Consider the following 21,896-nt stretch of genomic DNA (forward strand, 5'->3'; position numbering starts at 1 on the left):
AGATGCCTCACCGGGAGAAGACTGAAGACTACTCTTACTGACTGGCTAATTAACAATCCTTTTTACTCACTTAACGAGTTTATTGAAAGAAGACAATGAACCATTTGAAAAGCTTATTTTTGAAATTGTAACAACTGTTTGTGATGATTTTATTTGACGCCATTTCAATACTTAATGTATTTGAAAATAAAGAATATTTGTATTTGTATTTATTTGTATTTGTATTTGAACACAAATTTTAAGTATTTTTGAAAGCAATTTAATTTAATATTGCAGGATTAGACAACACTTATGTCAGCTATTGTTGTTTGGAAGACCAAACTTAGAGGCCGTCCCTAAATTATGTAACGCACAAGGGGGAGGGGATTTTGGGCAGCGTTATGCACCATTAAGGGGGAGAGTCAGATGATTCGACACATCATTACTTAACTATTAAACATCAACTCTTATTGCTTGAAGTCATTCACAAAATTTCCTGGTTTCTCCAAAGATTTTAAAGTTAGTATTATATTTTTCTCACAAAAAGCAAACGGAAAGAAGTCTAAAACCTCCACCCAAATGCTTTCTTAAATAGTTGACAGTGTTTGATAAAAACTTTGAAAAAACTACCTCCCTCACTCATGTGCTCGGTTGTAAAGGTAAGTAACTTCAGTCCTTTAACCCTTTAAGGAGTGCGTGTAAACTCTACATAATGAGTAAGGACGTCATATGACGTTTAGCCTCTGTATTTTTGTATTATCGTAAATGTGTTGCTATTACTGATTGCCTTTAAGTAGATTTGTCTGTAAAGTGGTTCTTTCTATCGGCAACATACTTAACTTCCATGTTTGTGCTCGCATTCACTTGTAATCTGATTTTACCACCAGATTGCAGTAGCCACCCGATAGAAGCCCTTGACTCAAGGTTGCGTCGCGCGCGCATCACTTTGCTGTAAGAGTATGCCGCCACATTATACTAGCCATTCCTTGTATACTGCGTACTATGGCTATATTTATCTTGTGAGTGACATATTTGTTGAGCAACTATCTAGTTTGTTACTGTTGTCCAAATGGCAGGCAATATTGATTGAGTCTGCCATAGTGAGGAAATAAGACATTTGATTTTGAAAAGTACTGAAATATTGACTTGTAGAACACGTAGTCCTTTTTTATTAAGCTTTCAAATGCAAATAAACGATTTTTAATAGCTTTTAAAGATTTTAATTTTTTACTCCTTTTGGTATTTTTTGGATTTCATCCACTACTCATTGTAGCCTATCAAAAGAAGATGTCATATGACGTCCATACTCCTTTAAGGGTTAAGGACTGAAAAACCGTGAACGAAAGTCTACAGCAGCAATGCTTGGCTATCAGGACCTATGTTACCTTACTGAGCATGCTATACGAACACAAATTTTCATGCCGAAAGACACAGCAGAGAGGCGGAATTTACACCAAGCGATGCATAAATTCGGCCCGCTGAAGTTCCATGAATGAATTGTATGTATGTAATTCGACTGTATGAGCCGAATTCTAGCAGAATGTTGGCACTACCACAGTTTTGGATCGAACCATGAACCAAAACATAACAAGATGAAGGTTATTGTTGGTTTTCTGATTGTGTTGTAGTTTATTCCTAACCTATTACTTCTGATACAAATAAGTTTATTATTGAAGTAGAGTGATTCTAGTTCTGTTACAATGTCAGCTGTAAGAAATATAGTTATAAAAATAAAAGCACATATGTTGAGCTGAAGTTATGCCGATCAAAACTTTTCCACATTGTGCAGACAGCTTAGCAAATACAATGAACTGACATAAGAAATTTCTTCCTCATCCGTTTCGAAACTGACCTAAAAACAAAATGAATGAGCATTCTATCTGCCTAAAAAACGCTTGTATAGTTAGACATGCCAAAACTCGATCCATATTGAGTGCCAAAATATCTGCTTGTATAGTAACATTAAATTTGGTTAGGCAGAATCACGGTTTATCGGTTCATATAGTATTAACTGAGCAGTTCAGTGAGTCCCATGCTGTGCAAGTGTGTAGTGACTGTCTTGCTATTTATGGCTGCATTTAGATTTGAGTTAAAATGTCTAAAAAAGTAGACAGGGAAAAACTGTTTCAATCGTTTATTTTGAATTACAAAAATGCATATCTCGAGAAGAAACACAGAACAGTTCAAATCTATGTTCTAAATGCCAGTTTTATATTAATAAATCACGATTTACTCTGGAGTTTTTGTCATTATATCACAATTTTTAAAATAATATAAAATTTAGGGGTGGGGGAGTTGGTGACAGCGTTGCGTGATTATCGTTACTGTTACAAGGGGGGAAGAGAATTCCGAAAATTTCGAATTTAGCATTACATAATTAAAGGACGGCCCCCTTACATCAGTTTCTACTCATACTTAACTTAGGTTACTCTGGTATCTAGTTGCTTCTTACTGATATATGCTATGAAAACCGCTATAATAGTGCTGCAGTTAGCATGTGCATTAACCCTCCAAGTGGCGGTCATTTTTTCCTGTAGTGGCAGCATGTTTTAGAGCCTCGTGCAAGGGTTTTTTTTTTAATTTATTAAAAATATAAATTAAAAGTAATACATATATATATATATATATATATAGAAGTATATATTTTTGTGTTCAGAATAAAACATATAATAATATTAGTATTTAAAATTGGCCTTGAAAAAATTGTTACTAAAAATCTTTTTCCATGAAATTCCAAATTTACATTTTTTTTTTAATTTGGGGGGGACCATACCTAGCAAACCAAGTTATAGTAAGAAAACTATAAAAGTGAGATAGCCATTTTGTGTCAAATTTATTCTAGTTTCAGAAAAAAACATAAGCATTATACAAATTTATTAAACTATAATAACGCTATATAACAAAAAGCAGCGATGCGCATAAATTGTGAAAAAAGGGTGTATATGTAAGAGTTTGCTAATAAAAGTTTTACTAATACAGTTTTACTTGAATACATGTTATATTGCATATTTTATTACTCAGAATGAAGTAAACTGTACAGCAGCAGTAAAATAAATTCCATAACTTTTTTTTTGAAGAGTCGAAAAGTTTCATTTTGTCATTACTCAAAACTTTCACGAAAAATTTTCAAAGAGCAAAGTATAAAATGTTTTTCAAAGGTTGTATTATATCCAAATTTATAAATCTATGGTTTAGATCTGATGGGAAATTTTATGTAGTTTTAGAAAACCATAAACTGTGTCTAAATATATTACATATATTTTGATTCCACAACTACATGTATTACTAAAATAACAGTATATAGCCTACGCGACTAACAATGACCCTGGAATGGTCCAAACAGTTATCATACATAACCAAAGAAATTACGGTAAATATACATTTGGTTGTGAAAATTGTTATTTCAGAACTAAAAAAGTGCCTAAAATAACGTTTAGTAGTGAAAAACAATAACAAACTACGTGAAATGAATTTTAGCCAAGTCATTTTGCCATAGCCTACACAGATTCGATAATTCATTAAACATATTTCAGTAAAAAATAAATTTATTTATTCTAAAATATATTTATTTGCACTACTGCAATATCTAACAACTCACCACACACTAAACACAACACTAAAACACAAATAAAACTTACTAATAAACACAACTCGTCACAGAAACAAATCAGAACGGCAGCGACAACATGGCGGTCACAATAAACTGCATTGTTTTCTTTTACGTTCCAAACTACGAACTTGGTACGTTGCAACTACAATAAAAAGAGGAATAAAACTATAGTATTCCTTAGGCTTTTTCTTCCCGAATCCAATGGTGCATGAATCGAATCGATACGTTGGCGGAATATATTGTAATAAGTGATTATGCAAGGGAATGTTTGACCGACAAAATTTTGTCGAGCAACATTACAGGATGGAAAATAACCGACAAAATTTTGTCGAACAACACTTGGAGGGTTAAGAGATATAGTTTAACCCTGGAACTGGCAAACGCCCGATATCGGGCGTTTTAGTCGCATCCTAGATGGCAGCGCCCGATATCGGGCGTTTTAATACGTCTTTTATTTCTCAATATTACGTACTTAAAACACGATCAAAGAGTATCGGTATTGATACCAATCGAAAGAGGAAGGTTCAATTTATGTAAATAATACACTAATAAATAATATATTCGTTTCGTTACACGTCCATACGACTTATAATCTCTAACTGTTTGTTTACATTCTCCCGCGTACCACGCTAGTTGCGCGCGCAGCGATGAGTCAACTGGTTCATTCGGCTATTGTTATTTCGTTAGCTGCATGGTGTCCTGTCTGGTTTATTGTTTGTTTGAGTTCTTTGTAATAATGGTTGTGTATATTACACAATAATAGTAAGTTTTTTGTGCGTGTTTACGTAATGGATCGTAATTTCCGCGATCGTTCAAGTGACATTCGAGAACTAGTTGTACATTGATACCAATCGAAAGAGGAAGGTTCAATTTATGTAAATAATACACTAATAAATAATTTTATCGTTTCGTTACACGTCCATACGTTTTGTAATCTCTAAACTGTTTGTTTACATTCTCCCGCGTACCGCGATAGTTGCGCGCGCAGCGATGAGTCAACTGGTTCATTCGGCTATTGTTATTTCGTCAGCTGCATGGTGTCCTGTCTGGTTTATTGTTTTTTTTGAGGTCGTTGTAATGATGATTGTTTATATGACACAATAATAGTAAGTTTTTTTGTGCGTGTTTACATAATGGATCGTAAAATTCCGCGATCGTTCAAGTGACATTCGAGAACTAGTTGTACATGAAATAAGCAACGATGAGGATTCCGATTTAGACATTCAATCAGAACATAATTAAAAAAATATATAATAAAAAATTAAAAAATAGAAAATTAATATAAACTAATAGTTACAAGATTGTAAGAAGTCCAAGTGAGCTTTGAAGTTCTTACTTTTATTGGTAAGTAGCACTTTCGAATGTCAGTGTATGATTTTTGTATCGTTTACCACATGTAAAAATAAATACCTTATAAACTATGTGTTGTTTTATTTTTACTCAGAATTAAATGCTCTTCCTTTTGCATATTTTGGATTTTGCGTATCACTAACAACAACAATTTTACAAATCAAAAACTTTGAACTAACTTTTCTTTTTTCTAAAAAACATTTTTTTCCTGAAGAGGTAGAGTAAGGGTATTTTTTTTGTTTTAATTATATTATGTGAAAAATGTTCCTTGAACAATGCTGAATAAAGAAATATATAATAAGTTATAGGTACTTTATAGTAAACATGTAATAATAAAATAAATATAAGGCAATGTATGAAGTACTAAAACACTCTGCCACTGAGAGAAATATGACCGCCAGTTTCAGGGTTAAGAAATTGGCTGCGGCAAGATGTTATCTAGCTAAAAATCTGTAATGAACTGTCTTAAGCCTGAGTATAATGAATTATAAGTTTAATCTATGCTACTACAAATACTCACATAAAACCGACTGGCCTTGTAGTCTTCACACTCACTCTATCTAGAGTGTACATGCAATTATATTTCAACTTTTCTACAGTTGTAAAATTAATTGCATACTCCTTTGAGCTGACAAGAGGTGTATTTTTATCAAAACTATCAATTCTGAACAAACCTGTAAACCTGAAAAAAAAACATTACTGCTCATTCATCCTATAACATAATATATTGTTTCACTTGTTGAGACAATTGTCTTGAGTTTTATTCGTTTCTTGTAAGCAAAAGGGAATAGTGCAACAGAAATCAATTGGAAAATGTGCTGTGTTTACGGACCAAAAATTATGAGTGATGGTGTTGTGCGTGAATCACATCAAAAGTTTAAAGATGGCTGAATATCAAATTCAAGGATGAATTTGAGAAATGTAAAACACTGCAGCCATTCTACGATTTTTGTGGGTATCAATCAACATTTTTTGCTTTCTACTCCATTCACGTGCAACACCATTTCTCCGTAAACACAGCACATTCACCAATAGATTTCTGCTGCATTATTCCCTTCTGCTTGCAGGAACCGAATAAAACTCCTTAATTCAAATTTGGGGGGAGAATCAATAAAGGTGGCCATGTTTATGCGCCTGCAGCTTAGCGCAAAATAACAACTTGAACTAGGCAGTGACAAATATTATAGTGGGGAATATTCACGATCGACTACTACGCACACTGTGTACCTGCTATCATAACGTGAGATTGGAGGTTAAAAAAACTACCCTCGTATATGAATTTATTCTTAACGATAAATAGATAAACTGTAAACATTGGTTGATTAGTCATTTATATTCTAAAGGTAAAAGTTATTTTTTTAAAATTGTATACATACATACATTTTATATATATAAAGTCTTCATAACTTAAATCTAATTTAAGTCAGTCATAATCCAACTGAAACACTGTTCTATATTCTTCTATATAATAAAAAAGATTATCCTAGAAACATATTCCTAGATACAATTTTCTAAAAAATATTGAAGTAATATATTTAGTTATCATTGGTAAATTAATGTTATAAACCCTCAAACATAATACTGAATACAGAATCTTTGATTTTGAAGGCCCTTGCATAAAAATTAATATTGGAAAATGTTTAATAATGTACTAGTGGTATTGCAAAAAAACATTAATTTAGTTTAGTTCATTTAAACAATCATAATAATAAGTTTATTATTACATCAAACTCCGACACATGCACACTCAGACGTGTCAGCACTTATCACACTCTGAGTACTCGTACAAACATGTTTGGGGTAGCTTGGATCATGAAAAGATTGCAATGTTACTCAGAAGCAGAAATTTCTTGTGTAAATCAAAGTTTTTTTTAATATATAACACGGAACTTACTGACTGATGATTTACTCATGACGGCAAAGAGAAGAATAACTTTTCACATCAGGAAAACATACATCCACTTTTTCATTAGCAAACAAAATTTTAACATCCAAATATTACAACTGAAATTAAATGAAAAATTGTTTATTTAAACAGGCAAAGTTAAATATAATTGTTATATAATTATATAATATAATTGTTATAGGTACAAACTGTACCTATAACAATCAATCTTTGTAGTGAAATGTGTATTGGTAGGGAAGCAACTTGGAACGTGGAAATTCAAGGGTAGGATCTGTAACTCTACATATACTATACACACTTGGAAACTGGTACAACGCACTTACACATTAAAATACCTTACACAGCAAATGGGGATATAACAGACTTAGCTGGGGTCAAAATAGATATTAATTCAGACCTAACATCAGAACAGCATAAATCTGCTATAACACTTATCTCCTACTACAGTGACATCTTTGGTAAGAGTGACACTTAATCTTTGATAAGTTTCATATATACTATCAAAGTAATATTCAAAATACTATTTTTACTACATTAATGATGAACTTTTATTCAAGATAGCTACTTAAGTTCTTAACAAGTAAGTTCTTAATTTACAGGGTTATAACAGGGGAAATATGTAACAGTTTTTCTTCTACTGCACATTCTAATACAGCAGATTTCATTATCGTTTTATTATATTATTTCACAACATTCTTACATAAATATATTTAATGCTGAAAGGACAAATTATCCTTCAATAAATATTTTATATTAATTTAACCAAACGTTTTGCAAATTTGCAAGGTGTTTGTTGACCTGCAGATAACAAGCATGCTACAACTGCCAAGAGTCTATCTATTTTTCATTAGCGACTTCTGCTGTTATCAAGCTGTTTCACTTTCAACATAAAGTCTAATACCAATAATTCTACTCTAAGCCATTTACCTGTTGAATTCTGTCAATGGAGCGCACATTCCTTGTATGTACAAATTTGTCACGCTCGCACGCAGTAGAGGATGTATGATTGAGGTTTCATTTGCAGTGTTAAAACTTGCTGCCACACGAAACTGAAAAAAGTTAAACAGGCGATGATATTCATTAGAGAATGTTCTTTAAGCTTACAATAAACACTAACTTGGGATTAATTAAAGTATTAATTTATTTACATTATAATAAATAGATATATTCTAGAAATCATTGATTTTGACTCCATTACTATCATAGGTGTGTGAAGAGGGTATTAGAGTGGGGGGACCAAACCCCAACTCTATAGTTTTTTGGGGTACAATTTATAAAGATTTGTTAAGACTGACACATTGTTTTACTAAAGAGTAGAGGACTGAAAAAATAACTAAGCAGATTCTTTTAAAACAAATTTAATTTTTTCGGATATAGTAACTTATAGTTTCCCAAACAAAAACCCCCAAAAATATCCCTTAAAGAATTGAGGGTGCAGGTTCATAATAGTTTTATCAAGTTATTTGGCCACAAAATAGGAGGTGTTTAGTTGAAATGAAGTTTTATATCTTCACTTATTATATGGTTAAAATCAGTGACCCAGGCAGAGCCGCAGCTAGAGGGTGGCAGAGGGGTTGTTTGCCCTGAGCATCAAAATTGTAGAGTGAAAAATCTAGAATTTTGCCCAGTGGCAAAAATATAGAATGCTGAGTCGTTGCATTTCAAACTTTTTACACGTAGCTTTGTCAGTCACCGCGCAAATTGCTTTACTCGAGTATCAAACAATATAGACACCTGAGTTTGAACGTTGACCACAGACTAAAAGTAGAGCTGCAATAACAGGTGTTATGTTTAAAGTTAGCTTGTTTATTTTTGCGTTTAGACATAAAAAGCAAAATATAAATTATAACCAAACTGGAACTTTGAAAATTCATAACTCAGAAACTTAAGATCCAATTAATACATAATGTTTGTACAAGGTAAGTACAAGTGTACTGTTTTTAAGTACCAGTATGTAATTTTTGGAATTACTGTATATAAAAAATATTATTAATTTACCAACTTAAATTTTGTTCATGAACGGGCGGTTAAAAAAGTTGACATTGATCACATTAAATGAAGTTCTTAAACCCTAATTTTGTAAATCGCTATTTAAACCTATTAATGTTTAGCAGAAATTTACTTGAACACGATTTTGTTAACTTACCATGGCTGGTGCCTGCTCTTTTAAACACACAAACCACTAGACTACTGAGGCAACACCACCTTGGGCAGTAAAAATAAGACAACAAAAATATATCAGGATGACATGAGTTTCAAATGTTATACAGTACTAAAATACTTTAAATTTGACAAAAGTTAAACATTTTTTTAAGAAGTTGAGGAACCCTTCATTGCAAAGTCCAAAAAGGACTTTTGAGTTTGCTTCCGTATATTCAGGATGGGTAATGTTGGGGATAAGGGCCATCACCTTTGAAGAACTATAAGGAGGGATAGCATGAAATATATCTTAGTCATGTTATCTTGAAATAAGGAGAAGCCAGCTCTGCACCAGCCTCTCGAGTGAAAGCAGACAGGTAGTAGCACTTTCTTATGTTCAAGCTAGGCTGCCTTTAACACTAGGGCTGGACGCGCATTGGAGGAGCAAACTGTAGGAAACAAGTGTTGCGAGTCAATTTCCTACTAAAATTTTGTCAGACATCTACTTGTCATGAGCCACATGAAACTGTGTCGGATGCCTAACTCAAATATGTCTCACAGCAACCATAGGAAGCAAAAGGTCGGCCCATGCACATACAACAGTAAATTAACCACGTCATCATTCATCGTATGTTCGTTTGTATTGTTTCGTGTCACAAGTTCTCTTCAAAATGTCAAAAGAAGTTATTGACAAATCTACAGCTATCCACAAAGAATATGTGGACAAACTTTTGGTAATGGTAGAGGAAAAGCTAGTGCTATACATCAGTAGAAAGATCATCACAATCAGGGTGAAACGATTTGAGAAACTGCCGTTAGCACTGTGCAACATAAAATTCTTGTTAATTTACACTGAAGATTTAACAGGTAACTAGTAATTTTTTGACCTTTTGATTCAAAATGTGTCTTTTTCACAAGGTATCAAACACTGGAGGAGCAAACTGTTAAAAGTTTTTGACAAAATGACTCGCTACACATGCTTCTGATGGTTTGATCCTCTAGAGTATGCCCAGCCTAAGGGAGCTCCATCCACTGTCTTTCTGCCTGTGATTGCTACCTGTGATTGTCAATTTAGTCCTTTGTTGGAGTGGGGTCCCTAAAAAACAGTTTTATTGTTGGTCGGTGAATGGTTGGGCTGTTGTTTCATCACTTTACAACTGCTTTTGACAGCCTCTGCGAAGCTATCATGCGGGAGTGTCCCAGGCAGCGCCGGAGACAGCGACGATGTTGACTACGAGGTTCTGGACACAGGCGGGGAGGAGGGAAGCTCACAAACAGAGGCAACAGGAGCAGTATGGTGCAGAGGGGGGGGACGTGCAGCAGTCGACCAAGCGCAGCGACTGAGGGCTCCCAACACAAGATCGGCCAGCAGCCTCTTGCTTAGCAATCACAGATGCATACCGTGGTTGGTAAACCAGCGTCTTCCAATCGAATTGAATTCCAGCAGTTCAACTCAAATCAGTCAACAAATTTATTTAAACAAAAAATTTATATTTGACTGAAGGAGAAAGTTTTTTGAAAAAAATTGTAACATGTGATGAGACATGGATCCACCACTATGAGCCAGAGTCAAAAACAACAAGAGCCTTGAGTGGAAGCATACAACTACTCCCACTTTAGTACCCAGCCATCTCGTAAAGTCCTGCTTATAGTATTCTGGGATTTTCAGTGACCAATTTATTATGATTTTCTTGAAGTCCAAAGAACAATCAACAGCTAGTACTACGATGACACACTGGAAAACAGGATAAGACCTGCCATTGTAACGAAACACCTTGGCCTCTTGACTGAAGGCATCATTTTAATTCGTGACAACGCATGTCCACATACAGCACAGTTGACAAAAGAAAAACTTCAGAAGCAGGGGTAGGAGATCCTTCCACATCCCCCCTATAGCCCTGACCTCACCCCATTAGACTTCCATCTGTTTGGACCCATTAAAAAGGGTCTACGAGGGAAACATTTTCAATCCAATGAAGAAGTCAAAAATCAGGTGCAAAAGTGGCTATGAAATCAACCAAAAAAATGTTATGCCAAGGGCAATTACAAAATGGGAAAAGTTTTGCTGGGGAATATGTTGAAAAGTAACCAAAGTTTTGTACTGATTGAATAAACCGTTTTTGAGCAATAGTAATTTGTCTCATTACTAATTGAATGACCCCTATTATAAAGTTTCTATGTAGAGGTTATTGTGCTTTTATACAAAGTCGTGACTTTGTTTCAATTATAAAAACAGCTAGAAGATTGTCTCAACTAAAAGGAATGTGTCAAATATTTGTTATTTTGGTAGTTCCCTTGTGAAAAATTTTAAAATAGTAAGTAACGTTAATGACAGTATATAATTATGGCAACATTAACAGTTTGTAATTTTTTAATGTACGTAATTTAACTGCAAATATTTTTCATGCATAAAATTGTTTTCGTTTGTCCTCATCTTTCTGATAAAAAGTTATACACTTCAGTTATACCACTGGTGGAAAATACTGCAGATATAATAATTATTTATTACTTATAGATTATTTACAAGCTGATTTAGAAGAAGCATAAAAGTAAGTTATAAATTGACAGAGTTGATTGGTGGGAAAGGCTAACAATTATAGGACTTGCCTCCTCTGAAAAAATATGTAGCTGTGGCTCTGGGCCCTGGTGGTCTGGTTCACCCTATACATTGATAGACGTATTATTATTTATAAAGTGGAAAATCTTTGTATTTATTTATCACAATTTGTATTTCAAACAAAAAGTGGCAGTAAGAAACATTATTATTATTATTTTTATTGTTATTATTATTTGCAGAAAGCACAAAAAGATGGCTTTAGATCTAGAAGATCTAAAATTACTGTGTTGAGTTCATTGAGTCAATTAATAATTCTGTTAATAACAAAGAAAAAAATGTGTGTATGTGTATGTGTGTGTGTGTGTGTGCGTGCGTGCATGTGTGTGTGTTAGATCCATCCCGTGCATTTTACAATGTTTCCCATAATAAGCTAACATTAAATTATCTGGGAGTCAAAGGGAAAGAAATCAATTGTTTTGAATTCTGTTTAATTAACAGAAAACAGTAAATTGAAATAGAACACACCACTAACTTTTAAAGATTTACAAACACACAATCAAATTTCAATCAAAGAATCAAACATTATAATATGGTGTGCCGCAAGGATTGACTTTGGGCTCCTTATTATTTTTTTATAAATAAAATGGCTTCCAAAGGTTCTAAAAAAATTGGTAGCACTTCAATTTTGTGATATGCTGATGATGCCAATGCAATTTGTTCAGGACAATCTCAGGCAGCAATCGAAGTTTAATTTTTCATCAGTTTAGCAAATATAAAAACTAGTGAGTGGTACACCAATCTTGCATACCAAATTATGACATCTACACCAACTAATCTACCAACTGAGTAGAAAAATCTAAATTTTTGGTGTATTGTAAATCCTTGTATAAAATACAGTTGATTTAACACTATTAATGTGCTGTTTTCTAAGCCAATATTGTGATTTTTCAGTTCATTGAAAAAGTCTGATGTAATTTTAAAGTATGTTTTTCCCACCTGAACAAAAGCTTTGAATGTAAAATTTACCTTTCTGTCAACCAATCGTACACTCCGATCTATATAAATCTCAATTTTAATGTCTCTGTCAACTATGAAATGTAATGTTGTTTCTCTGTCAAAACACATAGTTCGGTTCAATCCAAAAACATTATGTTCATGCTGCATAAGTCCAGCTTCATACATCTCCATTCTCGGTTTCATCTGAAAATAAAAAACAGAAAATTACTCTAAGTAATAATGTACGAAAGGTTCTTATAATGTTATTATATTTATTATGTTACATTTTATTTCTTATTAATTATTTTTCTATACAAAACTCTAGATTTCTCCTTCAACATTTCTACAGGAAGATGCATGCATATTCATACTACATCCTTGTAAAAACCAAGAATAGAGCTATCTTCAACTACAGGGATCTAACTTTTTTTTAATCTCTTCAGACGGACATGATTCCAAGAGTCAAGCTTGTGACAGCTTCAGATTCCTCAGATTCCAGATGTTGCACTACGAGGAAGATGAACTAGAGCTAAACTCAACATTTATATTGAATCAACCCTTTCCATACATACCTACATTATTTGCAAAGAATATTCCAACATTAGAGTTAAGAAATGATTGGCACCAATGACATGTTTCAAGAACCCAAAAGAAAGTTTGTAGTTTGCCTATTAGTAAACATTAAACAATTAATAAAATATGTTATATAAATTTTATATAGCAACTTACAATGCGTTCTGATACGAATCCGGGATAAGTCTCTTTGATGTATCTGGGCACTAGGTTCCTTTTTTTGGAGGCCTGACACATACATAAAATTTCTATTAGTCATACACAAAGTAAAAAAACCATTTATATTTTAATAATTATTTTAAACACAATATTACAACTCTGCCAATATTACAACTTCATTATAAAAAATAAACATCCACTAACCAGCTAAAACTCCTCCTCATGACTTATATACATTTTATACAAAACAAAGAGGGCATCACAATCGTGATGATTATTTGCAATAGTATAAAACCAAGGCGATTTCAATTTTCTTACTGTAATCTATTTTTAGTTTATGGAGGATTTTACGCCTTAATTAGGTTCCTAAAAATAAATATACAGTACCACAAATTACACGAACTTTCTCAGGTTTTGTATTTTGCATCTCCACAAAAATAATGACTTCTAGATTTTATTGTGGCTGTTTGATACACCATAATTATTTTGTTCTACTCTTATCTGAGTAGTAAATAGTGTAAAAAGGAGGACATTGCCTTCTAAGAAGTATTCTACAATACTTGTATAATGATAACATTTTCAAACTATACTTTTGTATTTTAATGAGCATAGTTTGTATTCAATTTTGAATTACACTAATTATAATTTAGTGTTTATGTGTCTTAAAGATGTTAAGTTCTCACATCAGACTGATTAAAATATGGTGTGAACATTTTAAAAAGCTGTCATTAACAAATTATGGTCTTTTTTATTTGTATATTATTTTTTTTATATTTTTAGCAGTAAATTAAGATATAGTTAAATAATACTTTTGCCAAATTTCAATAATATTCCTTACATGTTAAAGAAATGTAAATTTTCAGGGAAAACCAAACCAACAAAGAAATAGAAAAAAAAATTTAAACTGGTTTTTATACAATTTTTCCGTTCAAGGAAACAGTACCATAAAGCTGTATTTTAGTGACACTATCTGAATTGGGTCTATCCAAAATGAACTGAGGGTAGATAAATCTTAAAATGATCTGTCACAAACAAGTACACTATCAGTACATATGTTCAGGATCGAAGTGGATTAAGTATCACTGGAACACTGGAGGTTCCAGTGTGCTTTCATGACGTTCACACAAGTTCTGAGATAGACTTGCTGAGGCAGCTCAGAAGATGGATGACTCAGCGAAGAGAGGTAATTAGACCAGGCTCTGCGAGAGTGGTAAAGAATGGGACCCAACCAAATAGTGAAGGGGCCAAAAGAAGAAGAGACAGAAAAAGACAGGCAACAACTCCAGCACTGAAATAAGTGGCTTGGTTGGAAGTAGCAGGCCAAACATCCCAAAGGCGAGCAGGACACTCCACTGAGACACTAAGGATTATGCTCTTCACCTACAGTGAAGAAAAAAGAAGCCAAATAAGTCTCATACAGGGACATTTTTGTCACAAAAATGGCAATTGTCATTGAAGGCTATCCTGAGACTAAGCTTACTGCAGAGCAGGGAAAAGTTATAAACAATGCACCTAGGGATATGATCCAACCCATTGAGGATGGAATTATTCCAACTTTTGTAGGCAGTTACCTTGAAAAAGGAGTGCTTCTCATCTCTTCTATCAATGACGGTGCCAAAAAATAGCTTGAGTCACTGATGGAAGAGATCAGACCATTTGATCAGGTCAACCTTATCACTGGACTGAGAAATACCACAATGTATACCACAAGGGTGTTCTTTAAAGCACATCCCAAGCTTGTAAAAAGGTCACCTGAACAATTCCTGGATATGCTCAGCCAAGAATACTCTAACCTCTAAGTAAAAGAGTGGGCAACACTTGCAGCCAAGTCCAACAAAAATTGTACAGTTGTAGTTCCGTTTGCCAGGAAAAAGAGCCTCTTTCACTTTCAGCTGTTTAGGGGTCTGTCATCCCACCCAATCCCGGGAGGACTGGAGAAAGAAGGAGGGAATAAAGTTAAAGGAATAAAGGTGATCAAGTTTTGTACAAGGATGGGTCTTGATGGAGAGGAGATATGGCTCCCAGAATATCTCTCAGCAAAAGACTGGTAAATCATTGCAGTCTTTCAGGATGAAATATACGCTATACTAGCTTGCGCTAATACAGGATTAACTAGAAATGAATTAGATCAACAGATGGTGATACTATCTAATAGCCAGGTTGCTTAATGCTTAAATACTTTATCTGTTCTAGCCAGCTGTCATTCAGTATATCTCAGCTGGGTTCCTGGATATGCCAGTTTTAGAGGTAATGAGCTCACTGATGAATTGGGGAGAAATGGCCCAAAGAAGCACTTTTTGGACATGAGCCAGCTTGTGGTATAAAGCAAGTCAACTGCTTATCAAGCTATTAGGAATTGGTTCAGAGATAAACACTGTAATCAGTGGCAGATTTTCTCTGGGCAAACATTTGACAAGAAGCTCATAAGATACACTAACACCCAGTTCACAAACTGGTTTATGAAGCTAAACAAAGGCCTTCTGACACAAGTTACTGGAAATAACCAGTGCTCCTTTCTTCCATCTCAATCAAGGTCTTTGTTGTCCAGACATCATTTGTGGCGGGGGGCATTAACATGACTTCAAACCACCCATCTAGATTTAAAGGGCTCAAGAGCAAGTGAAAAATCCAATGTTCCTCTATTAACTTCATACAGGCTAATAATCTTCATACAGACAAAGCTGCCTTGGATATTATTTCCTAGAGATTTGTAAGAAATTCTTTAGCTGTAACTCTACTCCAAGAACCATGGACCTAAAGGAGACGTGTCAAGGGTTTCCTTCCTAAACTAGGAAATTGATTTTACAGAGATGTTTATGTGCAATGATCTAGCAGGTACAAAAGGTTTTCATTGCTAAATTATAATAGTGTAATGCACTGCACCATCCGCTGTCACCACTTAATTCTACCTTTATAATGAACTCGAATTTGACTTTTAATTCAACGTCTATATATATACTACTTACTATATATACACTTAAAATATACTTACAAATATATATATTACTATTTTAATTATGGATGGAAATCTTTATTGAAAGAAATAAAAATTTAATGCTGCTTACATTTTGAAGCTTAGTTATGACATTACTGTAAAGCATCTCAGTAATTTATAATGACAATTTTATAATTTCTTATTGTTTAATGTAGGGTTGTAAAAGCTAAAATAATTATATATACACATATTTACACACTATTAACCCTTTGCGCTCTGCAGACCATTAGATGTGGCTGATACTAATATATCGCTCAATCCAGGTGGAATTACTGCTAGTGGCTCAGCTGGAATCTGTGTCACCACTTGGCACTTTCATGACCATGTACATCACTTCGACTCAGATTTAAATACCAATATTTGACCTTGGCTCTTTAAATGACTAAGATTTAAATGAAATTCGCAAATAATTTATAAAGATTATTAGCTTCAAGGTTGAAGTTTTATTGATTGGTTATTTATTATTTGCTTTTAAAGGAACTAAGTAATATGGCATTTAAGTTATAGATTGAACTATTTTAAAAGTATTTTTATCTGTAGGATAAAATACAATCAGTCTCAAGTAGGTCTCTACTATCAACAGAATATAAACTTGATTCCATATTTAGAGGTTTGCCTCCACTAAATGCTCTGGTATTTAATAAATTGTTAGGATACAATAAAGCAGCTAGAGTGACACTGACACTAAAATAAAAAACAATTCTAAACAATGTTTACCCACAGGATTGCAGCACTTTACAGCCACAACTGGATAAGGATTGAATTTTATAACTGTGTAATACAATGGGCCACATGTAATGGACTGATGAGCTGAACGGTTAAAACAGCAAGGGCCATTAGGAGTGGCCCAGGCGAGCTGAGGGACAAGCGACGTGGTTGTAGAACTCCTACCTTTCAGATATACCACATATGGCCACCCATAATGGTCCTCCCATCTGAGAGGACAATCAGATAAGTTCAACTCCTTTACAACATATTAACCATAAAAACAAGCCTTCTTAACCCTATAACCGTGGAGAAGATAACTGAGGTGTGTACAGATATTTATTGCTGTACTGCGGAGAAGGTAGCTGATATTGGTGCCAATCAATAAAGGAGATTCTAAACTATATATTTCGCTGTGAATTGTGCCTTAAGATGCAATGTAATGACCATAGTAAATAGTTTTCAAACTTATTTTGAAACCCACCTGTCAATCAAGATGGCAGAAGTCACAAAATACATCAATATATTATATATTAATTAAATATTATATGAAATTCATTATAAGATTATGGTCTAACATAATATTAGATCTAAATAATCCTAAAAATGTTTTTATAGTGGCTAAAATACTTATGTGTAAAAACAATGTTTATTTGAATTTTATATCCACTGTTACAAAGACAATATAATATATAGTTATGAGTAGGCACATTAGCTCACTCTTGTGAATTTATAAAAGAAACATTACTACATATGATGTTATTAATAATAACATTCTACAGAAATTTTATATTTTAGATTCTGTTACAAATCTTACTTTTTATTTCTTATGAGACGTTATGCTACATTCTATTCTTGACATGAAAAAATAAATATAGAAGAAAAATATCTCTGTGATAGTTACTACCCGTAAAAGAGTATTTCCCTCGCAAAAACATTTATTTATATATATAAAACAATATAGTTCACTCAGTTTTAGTATTATTTTAAGACTTTTACCGTGAAGACTTGTTAACTGTCTGAAATGGGCACACCTTCTTAAAAGGTTTGCATGACTACATCACTAGGGTAAACCAACCACGTACAAGAACTAAGCTTGGTTGAATAAGAAAAAATTCAGTTAAAATGAAAATCATCATTATACAATCTCTAGGCTAAAGACATCATAATGAGCCTAAAAGCTATTAACGACCCTGAATTGGCCTTGAAATTGTGTTGTTCTCAATTCGTCTGTGTAATAACTCTTGAAAATAAGATCCTAGAGACTGTTGGTCCAAGGAAAAACCTCATTGTTTTGAGGTCAAAAGATTAAAAAGCATTCCGTCCATCTGCCCGTCTATCCATCTATGCACTGCCTCTTTTGTACACTATGTTCTGTGGGATCCTTCTACATAGTTGTATCAGTTTAATTATAGCTATTAATGTTTGTTTCATAGTTACTACAACTTTTTTACATTTTACTTCATCATTAAAATTGTACAAAATACAATTCAATCACAAAACAGACAGGTTCACAAAAAAACAATAAATAATACTGTGCATAATTGTATTGCACGAGAGATGACTCAAAACTAACACAGTAGAAACATCAACTTGTAAAATATTATTTCCCTGAGTACAGATAAAGATAGATGCAACTCACTTCCTAGAATGATGACAGATAAGCCGATGAAAGGTTGATCTGAAGGCGATTAAGAGAGTTCTTAACTGTATGTAAAATCAAGTACAATATTCAAACAATCACTTATAATAACAATACGTTTGGGGATTTGAACTCTGTATAAAACAGAATAACTGGTATATCAAACGACCATATAAAATAAATAAAAATTTAGAAAATTATATTTATTTCAGTATGACAGATGATCAAATTTAGTAACACGTAAAAAAAACTGCAATACTCAACAGTGATTTGTTGTGATAAAGAATTGATTGATACAGAAAGAAGTAAGGTTGTCGAAGACCCATCCTCTTTCTATAGGCCTTCAAGTTAAAAATGTCCTTGTTTACTAGCTTATACCAACTTACCGGCCACCAGGATGCCATGATAATCAGTACTCCTCAAATTTTCTTATAATAGTTTAAGACTTGAGGTCTTTTTGTAGTCTTAATTCCAGATCAAGCTATAACAGAATATTAATTAAATTAGTTAACATATGGAAAGACAACAAATCCTGTGTTTCAAATAACTCTGTTCTGACCATATGGTATTAAGATATGAAACTGTCATTGTAACACACACACACACATTCTACAGTATTCTCTGAGATCACATTGTGATTGTGGGAGATTAGTCATCACTAACTGATTACTCAATTAAGTGGACTGAACTTGCATTTCAAATATTGGTAACGTTTATATTCAAATTTGATTAAAGTGTTGTTTATCACTAACATTTTAATATACTGGGTGTTTCAAAAAGAATATAAGTATTTCAAATGCATATGATATTGAACTTTAAGACATACAAAATTAATATGAAACACACGTATTTACAAAACTCTCAAGTTAAGATTACAGATGTTCAATATGTCCTTCATCAGCGACACGAAAAATATCACTCCAATACTCATATTCCTTCTATACTCGGGCAAGCATTTGTTCGTCACTAATATTATAGCAGTACGGATCCAGTTCTTCAACTATTCCAAGTTCTGTGAGAGTGGTGGTAAATAAACGTCTTTTAACAACCCCACAGGAAGAAGTCACAGGTTGTCAAATCCGGTGACCATGGAGCCCAGGTGAAACATGCTAAGTCGCCAGCTCCTTGACGACCAATCCAACAATTCAGTAGTTTCATTCAGATATTCACGCACTTGGTGACACCAGAGAGGGAGTGCCCGTATTGTTGAAAAATAAAGTTCTCTTGTGGAGCCTCAGAAACAAACAGTTTTGTAACACACCAAGATACTGCTGACTCTTAACCATGTTTTCATCAAAGAAGAATAGGCCATAAACAGATGATCATGACATCGCACAAAACACATTGACTTTGGGTGGCTGCATGTGGGTATTGTAAGCCCCAAATTCGAACAATGTGTTTGTTTACCTGACCACTAACGTGGAAAGTCACTTCATCACTGAACACGATGCGCTGTGCGCAGTGGTTAATTTCAGTGGGAACGCAAGGGAACGGCGTTCCCTTACCTCCCAAGAGTGCCGGAACGCAAGGGAACGCTTTTAAAACTACGAGTACAAGTTTTAGTTAAAAAAAATTGTAGGTAGGATCAATATTATGCTATGCTTTGTTTGCGAGTGACTCGTAAGCAGATAGTAAGCGCCCGTACAAGCAGTTGTGAGCTGTGCTGTGATGAGTCTTGCACGGAATCAGGCAGGAGGAAGGTGACGGGCGAGTCATCCTAGTTCGCGCATGCGCGGCTGCGCCTCTCAATAACAAAGCAATACCCACCCCACCCCCTTCCTTTCCCCCTCCATTCCTTCACCGCGCCACCGCCCCAGTGATCACAAGTGTGTTGACTAGTTGACTTGACCTTGGTGTGTTTCGCGTTTAAGTTACAAGTTGCATCGCATCCCATCACGCTTAAGTTCGTTTTAGAGGTGCAGGTCGTTGATTGTGTTCGTGTTTATGCTTATTAGTGCTGGTGCAGCTAAATAGTTTCCTAATTGACTATGACTACCAGAAAAATTGTTGATTTCTTTAAACCTAACCCTAAGAAACAAAAAGGTTATGCGAATAATGAGAACTGCAGTTCGGAAGCATTGACTACACTTCAATTGTTGATCAAGATAAAAAAGAAGACGCAATCGGGATCAATGAGGATAATTGCGATTACCATTCCCCTTCGACTTCCTCGTCGGTCAAAATAGTATCCAGGTTGGTGGGTTTGGGATCTGATGCAGACGAAGCTAAGGTTAGTAATGAAAATAATGATTTTGTTAATAGGGGTGAACAGCCAGTTTGTTGGTCTGAAGAACAAATTGTTGAATTTAAAGCTAAAAATCCATGGTTAATTGTGAACAGAGAACTAGGTTGCAACGTTTGCCGTAGTGTGAGTACTCTAGGTGCAGAGAAAACGAAGGGCCTAAAGATTAGCGAAGAGTGGGTTTTAGGAACTGTTACCGCTTATGGAAACAATAAAAAAGACCAGCAATCCTCTCTTAGGAAAAAGATATTTTTACACCGTGGGTCTCGAGCTCATTCTTTAGCTGAAAAAATACTCATTGAAGCTAAGAAAGATACAATGAAAAAAGCTGTTGCTTCTATGCATAAAGAGCAGCAGATTGTAACTGAGCGCATTTTCCGCACGGCTTATAAGCAAGCTAAACTAAATAGGCCATTTTTTGAGTTTGAAACTGAAATTGATCTTCAAATAATGAATGGCTTAGATATGGGGCGAATCCTACATTCAAATGTTGCTTGCTCCAATATAATTCATCATATTTCTGATGAAATGAAATCAGACTTGATAAATGGCCTAATCAAGTCAGACTCTAAATTTTCCCTGCTTTTGGATGAAGCCACTTCAGTTTCAAACAAAAATGCTTTGGTGGTTTATATCAGAACTGTTCTAAAGGGAATGCAAAACCCTATGACAGTGTTCTTAACACTTTTTGAGCTAAATAGCACAACATCAGCTGGTATATTACAAGAACTTTTAAATCAGTTACAAGCATTAGGTCTAAGCTTTGAATTCATGAAAGACCATATGATTGCTCTAACTTGTGATGGTGCTTCAGTGCTACCAGGCAAGAAATCTGGCCTTGCTATACAGCTTACTGAAACGTTCCTGAACTTGTTCATTTGGCATTGTTTGAACCATCGTTTAGAGCTTGCCGTGCACGATTCCATAGAAGAAGTAGCTGGAATCAATCATTTTAAGATATTCATGGATAAAATTAGAAACATGTTTAGTTGTTCACCGAACAACAGCAGGGAGTTGGCAGAAGTTGCTAAAGGACTAGAGGA

General features: G+C 34.1%; 1 protein-coding gene across 11 annotated transcripts in view; it reads right to left on the bottom strand.

The window, feature by feature from the left end:
• LOC124369373 overlaps positions 1-21,896 on the bottom strand; it is an 88,313-nt gene that overhangs the window by 16,604 nt on the left and 49,813 nt on the right. For all 11 annotated transcript variants that reach the window (XM_046827370.1, XM_046827364.1, XM_046827365.1 and 8 more), the window contains 5 exons: positions 18,998-19,092; positions 13,267-13,338; positions 12,568-12,741; positions 7,773-7,894; positions 5,460-5,621 (listed from right to left, as the gene is read on the bottom strand). In XM_046827370.1, coding sequence (XP_046683326.1) covers positions 5,460-5,621; positions 7,773-7,894; positions 12,568-12,741; positions 13,267-13,338; positions 18,998-19,015 — 548 coding nt within the window. In that variant the 5' untranslated portion in view covers positions 19,016-19,092. The remainder of the gene's footprint in view (positions 1-5,459; positions 5,622-7,772; positions 7,895-12,567; positions 12,742-13,266; positions 13,339-18,997; positions 19,093-21,896) is intronic.

This window comes from Homalodisca vitripennis, chromosome X (genome assembly GCF_021130785.1).
Source record: "Homalodisca vitripennis isolate AUS2020 chromosome X, UT_GWSS_2.1, whole genome shotgun sequence".
In the NCBI taxonomy this organism is placed as follows: domain Eukaryota; kingdom Metazoa; phylum Arthropoda; class Insecta; order Hemiptera; family Cicadellidae; genus Homalodisca; species Homalodisca vitripennis.